Below are 14,075 nucleotides of genomic sequence, written 5' to 3' on the forward strand. Positions count from 1 at the left end.
TTCGGGTTGTATTAACCAGTGGAGGCATCGAGAATGTATGAATCAGCCCTTCGTAATTGTTGTTTCCGGCCGCAAAATAAGGTAGAAAAACACAGCATAATGCTTATGATTCAGAAGGCAGATGATTCACTAAACCTTGGGCACAGCTTATAAAGAATGACTGCTGCTCATAGGAATGTCAGGGGCAACCACAATTACCTACAGGGGATGTCCACCCTGTAAAGTGTGTATGACAATGGCACTGGCCTTACACTTGCCTTAGTGCCTGTCTACAGCTGCATTTTAGGGGCATCAGTTTTAAACCATCTTTTTGCTGTACGGAGATCAGCTTCCTTCAGGTAGAATGGGGATAATCTATGTATTCAAAGTATAGGTTAAAAAGAAATCACCTGGTTGAAAAAAAGTCAGCCCTCTCCATTGCGACACTGTCTCATCACACCTCAGAGGACTGACCTGGAATGACTGGCACTCTGCATTCTCCATGGTGTTATCACTGCTGCCATCTGTTTGTCACATTTCATACAGCCCATCCACAACTAAAACATTATTTCCTTTAGCTGCACTTTGTCGCCCCCTTGTGATTCTGAGAAAAATGTACTTTTTTGCTCTAGCTAACATTATGCGGAGTAAAAAAATCATAGATAAATCAATATAATAATCCCAATAGTACATGTTTGAGAAGATTGTAATAAATATGAGAAACGCAAGCTTCAAATACACAAAGATTTCAATGTCTGATAGGAAGAAAGTAAACTTGTGCCATGATAACTTTTAAACATTTTATTTATAGAGTAACAGATGTGAAATACAAGACACAATATTAATCATATAAAAATATTTTACAAACAAAATACAAAGCCGTAGAGCAATAATCAATGTACTGGTTATGTTCTATAAAAGCTTGTAAAACCATTCAAAAATTATAATGTGTTTTCTCTCGGGAGCTGTCGTGAAGAGATCACACTCATCCCATTGAAGGACTCAACCCTACATTATTCTGCATAATACACGCTGTCAAAACATAGAAACAAACACTCACATACATAATTTGGTGAATGCTATTTAAGGCACAATTTTATGAAATGACTTGTGAAAATCACTTCCTAATAAGGCTTCTGATGATCGTGCCATTATACAATAGTGTCTGTGAGGGCTCACTCCCACTTGCGATGTAATCGGACGAGTGCAATCTTATAAAAAAAAATCGGATTGCACTCGGCCGAATGTTAACCTATGGGTAAATGCACATCTGTGATAATTTTCTCATGCCGATTCGGCATGCGAAAACAATCCTAACATGCTGTGCGTGCATCAGAGAATCGGATCGCATGCACCCATATAAGCCTATGGCTGTGTGTGAAGCATCACTCCAGTTAATTAATTTTTCAGTCTCCGCCGCAGCACTGACACTCGGCTCACGCTCGCAGCAGAGCAGGAGCCGAGTGTCATTAGCATATTGCATCCGATGCTTTTGCATCGGATGCCATAACGCTAATATGTCTCCGGCCACACAGTGTGAACGGGATCATTATATGATCCAGATCTCATATGCCATTATATTTTCAGTATTAATACAGAGCCTTGTGCCCTAGACTGCCATGTAGGGACACACTGTATTGGGTCAGCATGACTGCTTATTCACACTCATCATATATTCAGCACTTAATATATGATGTCCGGTGTCAGGCAATTAGAACATTTCATATTTAGAAAAAAAAAAAAAAATCCTTCAAAACTACAGCATGACTACCCAGATTAGCTGAATTCTCTGTCTGGAAGAATCAAGGGTGCAATGAGGGTCCAGAGGTAAAGAAGGAGCCCAACCCAGCTGGAGGAAATCTTCACCCATACAGCAGACCAAGGACTTGTCAAGGAGAGATCAGATGATCCTGGCCTGAAAATAGTACAGAAAAGATTGATGAACCAAAAGGTAAGAATTTATATACTGTTCTGTTAACAGAAAGCTGTATTTTACTCGCTCCATCTATGCTATATCTATCTATATACACACACACGGGTGTTGTTATATCTGGCTCAGGCGCGGACAGATTCCTTCCATATGAACATACTGTATATAATATAGTGTTATACGGCTAACTCCTGCTTTTGCCTGCTGCATTTTGAGGTAGCTCTGATCAAGGCAATTTCACTTCTTTGTTGTCATAGTCAATAGCAAGAATGGTATTTAAGAAAAAAAACAGTATAGACTAGAATATAGCACTTAAAATATTTCACAAAAATTATTTATACCCCTTAAAGTTAATCTTTATTAGATATGTTTTGTTTGTTTTTTTAAATCAACCCTTGTTAAAAAAAACAAAAAAAGAAGTGAATCACACCAAAACAACAAAACCACACTATGTGAGGATACCTAGTAAGGCAAGAACACTAAAATCAGTCACATGTGTTTATAATTAAACAGAGATGCGTCCCTCAGTCTGAAGTCTTTATAGACTGCGCAAGCGTGACACACCTGCTCAGTTTGGCTCCAGACAGAAGAACGCATGGAGCAGTTACAGGAAAGAGGAGTGTATGGTGCCGGAGATCGCGGTATGCGTTGACACTGAACGCATACCGCGATCTGAGACGCCATACTTACATACTTACCTGACCGGCAGGAGCGTTGCTGCGGCGCCTCTCTTCTCGCCAGAGACCGTGGCAGGACTGAGATGTCGCAATCAGCGCATGCGCATAGCGCTGGCCGGCGCCATTTTACTGAAGACACATTTGCAGCGCCACACTCCTCCCACGGCAGAACGGGACACAGCGCTGGAGAACAGGGAAGAAAGGTGAGTATAAGTGTTTACTTTTTTGTATGTGTGCAGTGTGATAGGGATGCAGGGTGCCATGCATACCGGGACTGGGAGGTGAGGGGTGCCATGCTTACCGGGACTGGGGGGTGAGGGGTGCCATGCTTACCGGGACTGGGGGGTGAGGGGTGCCATGCATACCGGGACTAGGGGGTGAGGGGTGCCATGCATACCGGGACTGGGGGGTGAGGGGTGCCATGCATACCGGGACTGGGGGGTGAGGGGTGCCATGCATACCGGGACTGGGGGGTGAGGGGTGCCATGCATACCGGGACACGGGGGTTGAGGGGTGCCATGCATACCAGGATTGGGGGTGAGGGGTGCCATGCATACCAGGATAGGAAGGGGGCAGCACATAACAGGATGGGGGAACAAGATTGGGGAGCACAAATACCAGGATGGGTGTAGCACATACCAAAAAAAATGCTTGCCACCCGCCAAATGCTTGACCCTATTTACCCCTGCCTAGCCACTGAGATTGGCAACCTGTATTGCGCAAGTGGCGGCCCCATTCAACGTACTCTCATCCAATTATGCCCTAATGGGCCCTATCAAGTGATATATAAACCGCAGTTAAAAAAAAAAAAAAAAAAAAAAAAAAAAAATCACCACATACAGGCCAATACACACCAAGCACCACATAAAGCAGACCTGTTCATAAGCTTTAGAGAATAGTTTTAGGGACAAAAAGGTACTGACCCCAGTGGCTTAACTAGAGTCCGATTCCCCTCCCCACACACACCCCCGTATGTTGGTCAGATGTATGGGCCCTTGTAGCGTTCTAAATCCTATAAAGGACATAGGAGTTGCTTCCTCCCCCATTATGCAGTAATGTCCCCCATCTGGAGTCCCTTCCTGGTATACATGTCCCCCATCCTGGCACACATTATTATAATATATAGATATAGATCGATCGATCTATCTATATACACACCGTATTTTTCGGACTATGAGATTCACCTTACTAGGTTTAGACAGCAGAAAATAATTAAAGCTTCCCTGGCAGTGTGAGGAAGAGGGGTCACTATCACCAATTTTTATGTACTAGAGTAGAATAGAGAGGTAATAAATTTATTGTTAGTGTCTCTGCAGTGCTATATACACACACCAATCTGCAGCATACCCATATAGACTTACCCACCTCTGCTACATACCCATATAGACATACACAGCTCTGCTACATACCCATATAGACATGCACAGCTGTTACATGCCCATATAGACAGAGAGACACACACTATACATGACAACATCCTACAGTTCCTGATCAGGACCTGAACGGAGTCTGCAGCAGCAGTGCATTTGCAGGACCTTCCACTTGATTAACTCAAGCACCTTTCAAGTCATATGACCTGAATGGTCCTGGAATTACTGTTGCAGAAGGTCCTGCAGCTGTTCAGCTTCTGCAGCCTATTTTTATTCCAGGTAGCTTCTGCTCCAGCTCTCCAATGATCACATAGATCAGTGTCAGACAGCGGGAGAGACAGCAACTCTGTGATCAGCAAGGACACTGTCAGTATTCTCCTCCATCAAAGTAAGCTGCCTCCGGACTACAAGACAGCTTACCCATAAATAAATATGGATACATATTTATGGGTAAAGCATGTACAAGGCAGCTTACCAATAAATATTTTTCTGAAAAAAAAAAAAAAAAGTATATTTGGTATTGTCGCGTCAGGAACGACCCGATCTATAGAACTGATCCACTAGTTAATACCTTCAGTGAACACAGTAAAAAAATAATAAAAAACGAGGCAAAAAAAACTATTCTTTATAATCATACGGCCGAATAAAAAGTGGAGTAAAATGCGATCAAAAATACAAATGTAAATAAAAATGGCATCGCAGAAAACGTCATCTTGTCCTGCAAAAAAAAAAAGCCGCCATACAGCTCCATCAGCAGAAAAATAAAAAAAGTTATAGCTCTCAGAATAGATCGATGCAAAAATAATAATTTTTTCTATAAAATAGTTTTTATGGTGTAAAAGGGCCAAAACATAAAACAATTAAAAAGTGGTATCGCTGTAATTGTACTGACCCTAAGAATAAAGCTACCTTTATTTTACCACACGGGAACGGTATAACAAAAAAAAAAAAACCAATTCCTGAATTGCTGGATTTTGTTCATGCTTCCTCCCGAAAAATCGGGATAGAAAGCGATCAAAAAATGTCATGCGACCGAAAATGCTACCAATAAAAACGTCAACTCGTCCTGCAAAAACAAGCCATGACTCCCAAAAACTTGTTTTTGCAATAAAAAGCGTATTTTAGTGTGAGACAGCAGCCAAAACATTTAAAAAAAAATATATATAAATCTGGTATCGCTGTAATTGAAGAATAAAGTCGTCTAATCACTTATACCGCACAATGAACGGCGTAAAAAATAAATAAAACCAATTCTTCAACTGCTGTTGATTTGTTCACTCAGCCTCCCAAAGATGCAGTAAGGCTCGGTGCACATTTATACTGCGCTGAGCGATTACATGGGGTTTCCGTGTAAATCTCTGAATTACGTGATGCAGACAGAACCCCCCCAGAGGAAGATTCCCTATAATGAGGCAGATGGAGGCACCGTGGATGCCATCTGGCCTGTGATCCCACGGTGTCTGTCTTTTTAGGTGTGCATAAAAGCGCGGTTGGCCACAGTTTTGTGCACTTCTGAAAAGAAGAACAACGCTGGACAGATGCGAGACGGAGTCCACAGTAACTCTGCGGCCTCATTATAGTAAATGAATCCCTCGGGAGTTTCATCTGAATCACGTCCCTCGGAGATTTAGATGGAAACCCCGATGTAAATGCTCAACGTAGAGCGCAGGATAAATGTGATACAAAATGTTATGTAACATGTTCCCATAAAATCTTCAACCCCATCCACAAAACAAATCCCCACTCATGTCTGTCATCTGCAAATGAAAATATAGGGGGCTTTCAAGTTACAGGGAACACAAAGCTCTGAACAAGTGCTATGGCTCCTCACCCCCCAAAAGAAATCCAGTAAATTCTGCGCTTCCAAATCCCAATTTCCCCCTTCCCTTCTGACCCCCTGTGTGCCTAAACCACATAATTAACGTCCACATTTCTGTAGCAATGATAACCCGCCTAATTTATGGGTATGTGTCTCCAAAAAGCATGAGCTGTGCACTACCACGTACTGAGCATTATAACGTACTGGTACCTACAGTACAATGGAGGTTTGCAATATTCACTCAGCAACATTCACTGCTGCTTGTTTCTGGAAAACACCAATTGAGTCAGTCAAAATGGTCACTACACCTGTAAATAAATTCCAAAAGTAGTATCATTTCCAAAATGGGGTCACTTGAGGGGGGGGGGGGGGGGGGGGGGGCTTTGCTCTTCTAGAAAGTAGGGGCTCTGTACATTGAGTCCGCAAACTATTCTAGAAAAACCTGTGCTCCAGGAGGCAAATAGCGCTCCGTCCCTCCTGAGTCTCGCCGTGTGGCTAAGCACTACTATACAGCCACATATGGGGTTTCTGTACATTCAGCAAAAATTGTGGGACAAATATTGGTGCCACTTTCATCCATTTCCCAGGGTGAAAATGTAAAATTTGGGGCTAAAACAAAATTTTGGTTGTAAAAATGTACACTGCCTAATGGTATAAAATTATATGACACACCTGTGGAGTCAATATGATCAGGTGCATCTCACTAAATTAGAATATCATCAAAAAGTAAATTTATTTCAGTTCTTCAACACAAAAAGTGAAACTCATATTATATAGAGTCATTACAAACAGAGATCTATTTCAAGTGTTTATTTCTGTTAATGTTGATGATTATGGCTTCCATCCAATGAAAACACAAAAGTCATTATCTCCGTAAATTAGAATACTTTATAACAGCTTGAAAAATTATTTTAAAATCCGAAATGTTGGCCTACTGAAATGTATATTCAGTAAATGCACTCAATACTTGGTCGGGGCTCCTTTTGCATCAATTACTGCATCAATGCGGCGTGGCATGGAAGCGATCAGCCTATGGCACTACTGAGGTGTTATGCAAGCCCAGGTTGCTTTGATAGCAGCCTTCAGCTCATCTGCATTGTTGGGTCTGGTGTCGCTCATCTTCCTCTTGACAATAGTCTATAGATTCTCTATGGGTTTAAGGTCAGGCGAATTTGCTGGCCAATCAAGCACAGTAACACTGTTGTTTTTAAACCAGGTATTGGTACTTTTGGCAGTGTGGAGAGGTGCCACTCCTGCTGGAGAATGAAATTTCCATCTCCGAAAAGCTCGTTGGCAGAGGGAACCATGAAGTGCTCTAAAATTTCCTGGTAGATGGCTGTGCTGACTTTGGTCTTGATAAAACACAGTGGACCTACACCAGCAGATGACATGGCTCCCCAAACCATTACAGATTGTGGAAACTTCACACTAGACAAAACTGAAACTCTGGGACCTTGTGGAGTGGATCAACGACTGCCTTCTGGACATCTGTCAAGTCAGCAGTCTTCCCTATGATTGTGGAGCCTACTGAAACAGACTAAGGGACCTTTTTAAATGCTTGGGAAGCCTTTGCAGGTGTTTTTTGTTAATTGTTCTAATCTACTGAGATAATGACTTGTGTTTTCATTGGTTGTAAGCCATAATCATCAACATTAACAGAAATAAACACTTGAAATAGATCACGCTGTTTGTAATGATTCTATAATATGAGTTTCACTTTTTGTATTGAAGAACTGAAATAAATTAACTTTTTGATGATACTCTAATTTTGTGAGATGCACCTGTATTTCTAAAATGTGGTCACTTATGGGGGGGGGGAGATTCTGTTGTTGTAGCACCTCAGGAGCTCTGCCAATGTGACATAACACCCTCAAACCAGTCCAGCAAGATCTGAACTCCAATATGGCACTCCTTCCCTTCTGAGCTTTCAACTGTGCCTCCAAAGTAGTTTTCGACCACATATGGGGTATCTGTGTACTCAGTAGAAATTGAACAATAAATTTTGGGGTCCATTTTCTCCTGCTATTCTTGTAAAAATGAAAAAAATTGGGGCCAAAACATTTTTGTAGGAAAAATATTTTTTTCTCATTTTCACAGATCAACGTTGTAAAGTTCTGTGAAGCACCTGTGGGTTCAAGGTGCTCACCACACATATAGATAAATTCCAGGAAGGGTCTAGTTTCCAAAATGGAGTCATTTGTGGGGGGTTTCTACTGTTTAGCCACATCATGAGCTCTCAAAACGCAACACGACAACCGCAGACCATACCATCAAAGCATGCGTTCCAAAACGTCACTCAATCCTTTCTGAGCCCTGTTGTGCGCCAAAACAGTAGTTTACCCCACATGTGGGTATCGGTCTACTCAGGAGAAATTGCACAACAGATTTTGGAGCCCATTTTCTCCTGGTACCCTTGTGAAAAATAAAATGTAAATTTTTTGTGAAAAAGTCAAATGTTCATTTTTTCCTTGCACAATCCATTAATTTTCTGTTATATAGGCCGCACAAAGCCACTTCAAATGGGATGTGGTCCCCTAAAAAATGGTTTGGTAAATATTGTTGTAAACATGAGAATTTGCTTGTCAACTTTTAACCCTTCTAACTTCATAACAAAAAAAATTATGTTTCAAAAATTGTGCCGATATGAAAGTAGATATGTGGGAAATGTTATTTATTAAGTATTTTGTATGACCTAACTGATTTAAATGGTGTAAAAATTAAAAGTTTTAACCCCTTTAAAGCCCATGACATATTAATATGCGTCTGTGCCCTGGGCTTTAACAGCCTGACCCGTATTAATACGTCATGGCGATCGCGTGCGCACACAGGCTGCGTGGGCGCGATCGCCGCCAGGTGTCAGCTGATTGTCACAGCTGACACCCGGTACTATGTGCAGGGAGCGGTCCCGAACCGCTCCCAGCACATTAAACCCCGCAATGCTGCGATAGAAGTCGATCACAGCATTGCGGTGGCTAAGGGGAGGTGATCGCAATACTCACCACCTCTTCCGGGCCTCCAGCGCTGTCTGCCGCGGCTTCCCGGATGTTGCCATGACGACCCGATGTCGTCATGACAACATCCGGGTCACCAGACAACAGGAAGATTTTTTGGTCATGCGCATTGCATAACCAAACTATTTTCTCACTGTGCAGCGCTGACAGCCTGCATGGCACAGGGATGGTGCTGCATTCCTGTGCTATGCAGGCGATCAGAAAAAAAAACGTGAAAGTCCCATAGTGGGACAAAGTATAAAAATAAAAAAACTCTCAGAAAGTGAAAAAAATAAAAATAAAAAATATATAATGTACCCATCAATAAATATGAAAAAAAAACAAAACAATAAAAGTACACATATTTGGTATCGCCGCGTCGGGAACGACCTGACCTATAAAATTGTCCCACTAGTTAACCCCTTCAGTGAACATGGTAAAAAATAAAAATAAAAAACGAAGCAAAAAACAATGCTTTATCATCATACTGCCAAACAAAAAATGGAATAACACGCGATCAAAAAGACAAATATAAATAAAAATGGTACAGCTGAAAGCGTCATCTTGTCCCGCAAAAAACAAGCCGCCATACATCTCCATCATCCAAAAAATCAAAAAGTTCTAGCTCTCAGAATAAAGCGATGTAAAAAAGTAATTTTTTCTATAAAATAGCTTTTATTGTGTAAAAGCGCCAAAACATAGAAAAACTATATAAATGTGGTATCGCTGTAAACGTACTGACCCGAATAATAACGCTGCCTTATCAATTTTACCTCACGCGGAGCAGAATAAAAAAATGTAAAAAAACAATTCCTGAATTGTTGGGTTTTGTTTATTCTGCCTCCCAAAAATCGGAATAGAAAGCGATCAAAAAATGTCACGTGCCTGAAAATGGCACCAATAAAAACGTCAACTCATCCCACAAAAACCAAGCCGTCACATGACTGTCGGCCAAAACATGGAAAAATTATAGCTCTCAAAATATGGTGATGCAAAAACTAGATTTTACAAAAAAATGCGTCTTTTAGTGTGTGAGAGCTGTCAATCATAAAAACCCGATATTCTGGTATCTCTGTAGTCGCACCGACCCGAAGAATAAAGTCGTCTAATCACTTATACCGCACTAGGAACGGCGTAAAAAATAAACGCTGGGGTTGGGGTTTTTTTTTTTTTTTTTACTTTTGAATAAAAGGAGGACGATATGGCAACTAGTGTTGAGCGCAAGTGCTCGCTATTTGAGTTTGCATCGGGTGCTCGGGTATGCATTGAGTATCGTGGGTGCTCGAGTGACATGCTCGAGTCTCCGCCCCATATGCTTCGCGGCCAAAAAAAACTCGCAGGAATTGCCTGCCATGCACGAGCGATCCCCACATGTTTTGGGTGTCTAATAACCGTAAAACCTTCAAGGCGAGGACTCAAGCATGCCACTTGAGCACCCTTGATACATGGTGCATACCTGAGTACCCGATGCAAACTCAAGTAGCGAGCACTTGCGCTCAAGACTAATGACAACTTATTCAATATGATGACCTAATGTTATCAAATTCTGTGTCGTACCTCTGGGTTCAAAACGTTCACTATACCCCTTGATAAAATCCTTGAGGGGTGTAGTTTCCAAAATGGGGTCACTTGTGGGAGGGTTTCCACTATTTAAGCACATCAGTGGCTCTCCAAACGCAACATGGCGTCCGCTCTCGATTCCAGCCGATTTTGCGTTCAAAAAGTCACACAGTGCTCCTTCCCTTCTGAACTCTGCCGTGCGCCCAAACACTGTATTTTCCCCACATATGGGGTATTGGCGTACTCAGGGGAAATTGAACAAAAGTTTTTGGGGTCCATTTTCTCCTCTTACCCTTGTGAAAATAAAAAAATTGGGGCTAAAACATCATTTTTGTGGAAAAAGTTAGATTTTTTATTTTCACGGCTCCATGTTAGAAACTTCTGTAAAGGACTTGGGGGGGTTCAAGGTGCTCACCACACATCTAGATAAGTTCCCTGAGGGGTCTAGTTTCCAAAATGGTGTCACTTGTGGGGGGTTTCCACTGTTTAGGCACATCAGGGGCTCCCCAAATGCAACATGGCATCTGCTAATTATTCAAGCAAATTTTACAATCAAAAAGTCAAATGGCGCTCCTTCCCTTCCGAAACTTGCCGTGCGCCCAAACAGTGTTTTTTCCCCACATATGGGGTTATCTGCATGCCCAGGGGAAATTGCACAACAAATTTTGGTGTCCATTTTTTCCTGTTACCCCTGCGAAAATAAAAAAAATTGGGTCTAAAGTAACATTTTTGTGAAAAAAGTTAAATATTCATTTTTCTCTTTCACATTCCAAAAATTCCTGTGAAGCACCTGAAGGGTTAATAAAGTTCTTGAATGTGGTTTTGAGCACCTTGAGGGGTGCAGTTTTTAGAATGGTGTCACTTTTGGGTATTTTCTGTCATAAAGACCCCTCAAAGTGACTTCAAATATGATGTGATCCCTAAAAAAATGGTTTTGTAAATTTTGTTGGAAAAATGAGAAATCGCTGGTCAACTTTTAACCCTTATAGCTCCCCAATAAAAAAAAAAAATTTGGTTCCCAAATTGTGCTGATGTAAAGTAGACATGTGGGAAATGTTATTTATTAACTATTTTGTGTGACATATCTCTCTGATTTAAGAGCATAAAAATTCAAATTTTGAAAATTGCTAAATTTTCACCAAATTTCCATTTTTTTCACAAATAAACGCAAGTGATATCGAAGAAATTTTACCACTATCATGAAGTACAATATGTCACGAAAAAAAAATCTCAGAATCAGTGGGATCCATTAAAGTGATCCAGAGTTATTACCACAAAGTGACACTGGTCAGAATTGTAAAATTTGGCCTGGTCGTGAAGGTGAAAACAGGCTTGGGATGAAGGAGATAATGATGGAGGTCCCACGACGATATCAGACTCTGCTACATCCAGATTGTGTGGTGAGCGGTGACATCAGTAATGTGACCGCTCACCATGCCAGCTGGAACAGACTGAGCACACCAGTCCGGCACTGGTGCTGCACAGTGCGAGAACCAGCTGCTATGAACTGAGGTGACCTTACAGTAAGGTAACCGCAGTTCACAGGCCAGCTGACACAGCTTACCGTGAGAATCGCTGCCTGTGACATGTGATAACCTTAATTACGTCACCGCTCGTCACTGCAGCCGTGTTCTCATGCTAAGCTCAGCGAGTGCCGTCTGGCGTGGTGAGCGATCATATTACTGATGTCACCGCTCACCACACCATCTGGATGTAGAGCAGAGTTGGGGATCGTCGTAGGACCTCATCATTATGGATTAACGGCGGACAGGTGAGGATTACTTTGATTTTTATGTTAATAAATGGGTAAAAGAGGGTAATATTCGGGGAGTAATTTATACAATTAAAGGACTTTTCTAGGTCTTTATTACTTTTGACTACAGGGTTAGTAATGGGCGTGTCTGATAGACACCTCTCCATTACTAACCTCTGAGCTTGATGTCAGCGGACATTACACAGCTGACATCAACTCCATGAACTTTATCCCACTTGCCAACGCACCAGGGCAAGCGGGAAGAGCTGAGGCTATGCATCAGAATTGGGGCATCTAATGGATGCACCATTTGTGGGGCAACTAAGGACTGGTGTTTAGTCTGGGAGGACGCCAATATCCTTGGCCCCTTTCAAGCTTATTAAGATCAGCCCGCAGCTGTATGTTTTGCCTTTGCTGGTTATTAAAAATAGGGGGGTCCCCCCTTTTTAGTTAAAGGTAAAGGCTAAACAGACCTATTAATAGTGTGGGAACCTTTATGGATATTGGCCCCATCCAGGACAATAACACTAGCTCACAGCTGTCTACTTTTGTTACTAGTGTGATTTAATAGTTTCAATGAATGTATATTTACGCATGACATTGATAAGAATAGTCTACATTGACTTACATTTATTTTGGACTGTGTGTTGTCTAGCCTCACACCATTATATTGATTCTATCCAGCCTGTTGGGTAAACTAATTAAGTCAATGTTTATTGACTAATTTAAGGGATTTAAGTCATTTTCTATTCACATTGGTTTGCAGGGCAATTGTCCTGCTCTTACCCCCACTTTGCTTTCTTTTGCAGACCCCCAGCCCTTATTATGACCATTTTAGAGCACCAAAGTTCAGGTTCCCATTGACTTCTATTGGGTTTGGGTTTGGGGTCAAGTTTGGACCCAAACCAAACTTTTTACTCAAGTCCGGCCGAACCTGAACTTCAAACGGGTTCACTCATCACTAGTATTTGCAATTTCAGTTGCAGAGATTCATGCAAATCATATTAAAAAGAATCTGTCATCAGGTTTTTGATATGTAATCCGAGAGCAGCATGATGTAGGGGCAGATACTTGCTGGTCTTATTGCTTTAATTTTGATCCACTTTTTCTGCTGTAGAGCCAGCAGTGCTTTGAATGCTGAGCTCTGTATAACCCCGCCCCACCACTGATACACAGTGTACCCATAAAACTGTGCTAATCAGAGGTGGTGGCGGGGTTACTCAGAGCAGTAAACTAGAAAGCACAACCTAGTCCTTTAGTGATCATCTCCTGCTGATAAAAAATGATTTTATTGAAACAGTAACACAGCCCAGTAAGTGACCTTCCTGAATTGAGGCTCTCAGCCCCACCATCATGCTTCTCTCAAATTACATAGTAAAAACATGCCTACAGATTCCCTTTAAATTAGGCTGTTCTGGCAGAAAGCAAGAAAAGCAAAGAAAAAAAGTTACTGAATTAAAAAAAAAAAAAGTCTGCCAAGTGTGAATAAACTCAAACAGATTTTAATATCATGATAAATATTTGTGCTAAGACTGTACTTACAGATACCAATTTGTAAGGGTCATCATGATGTAGAGTGAGGCAAGTAAAAGGCAGAAATGAAAGAAGCTGTAGCTGTAGCTGACGCCATCTTCTTCATTGTCATAAGCTCGATACACCCCATCTTCATTGCTGTGGACTGCTCCATCTCCGCTCTTGTCTTCAGTTTGCATTAGTTTATTAACTTGCTGGTTGTTGGAGCTGCGGATGCTGTAAATGTAGGAGAACAAGTCCAAGATGAGAAATGCAGAATGTCTTAAATTTTAAAGAGCAAAGTTAACCTCACAAGAATTGAGACATGAAGTGATAGAATTTTAGCTTTTGGAAGGCTATAACTAAAATAAAGTGGACCATTATAGTACAAGAATGCAACGGATATTGAGAACCGCAGTATAAACAAGTCTCAAGACAAAACGTTTATGACACTCAGCAAGTCTTATCCCATAAAGGAACCCCAC

The 14,075-nt window shown here is 41.4% G+C and overlaps 1 protein-coding gene across 3 annotated transcripts in view; it reads right to left on the minus strand.

Moving 5' to 3' along the window:
* Positions 1-765: 765 nt before the first annotated feature.
* LOC141220588 (serine incorporator 2-like) overlaps positions 766-14,075 on the minus strand; it is a 49,399-nt gene continuing 36,089 nt past the window's right edge. For 2 of the 3 annotated variants that reach the window (XM_073666399.1, XM_073666401.1), the window contains exons 9-10: positions 13,621-13,827; positions 766-1,894 (exon numbers count right to left, since the gene is read on the minus strand). In XM_073666399.1, the coding sequence (XP_073522500.1) occupies positions 1,756-1,894; positions 13,621-13,827 (346 nt within the window). In that variant the 3' untranslated portion in view covers positions 766-1,755. Of the gene's footprint in view, positions 1,895-2,607; positions 2,770-13,620; positions 13,828-14,075 lie in introns of all 3 variants that reach the window. The other variant, XR_012288808.1, reaches the window with a different exon arrangement.

Source organism: Phyllobates terribilis, unplaced genomic scaffold (genome assembly GCF_046119375.1).
Source record: "Phyllobates terribilis strain yellow unplaced genomic scaffold, ASM4611937v1 Scaffold_2__4_contigs__length_985480577, whole genome shotgun sequence".
In the NCBI taxonomy this organism is placed as follows: domain Eukaryota; kingdom Metazoa; phylum Chordata; class Amphibia; order Anura; family Dendrobatidae; genus Phyllobates; species Phyllobates terribilis.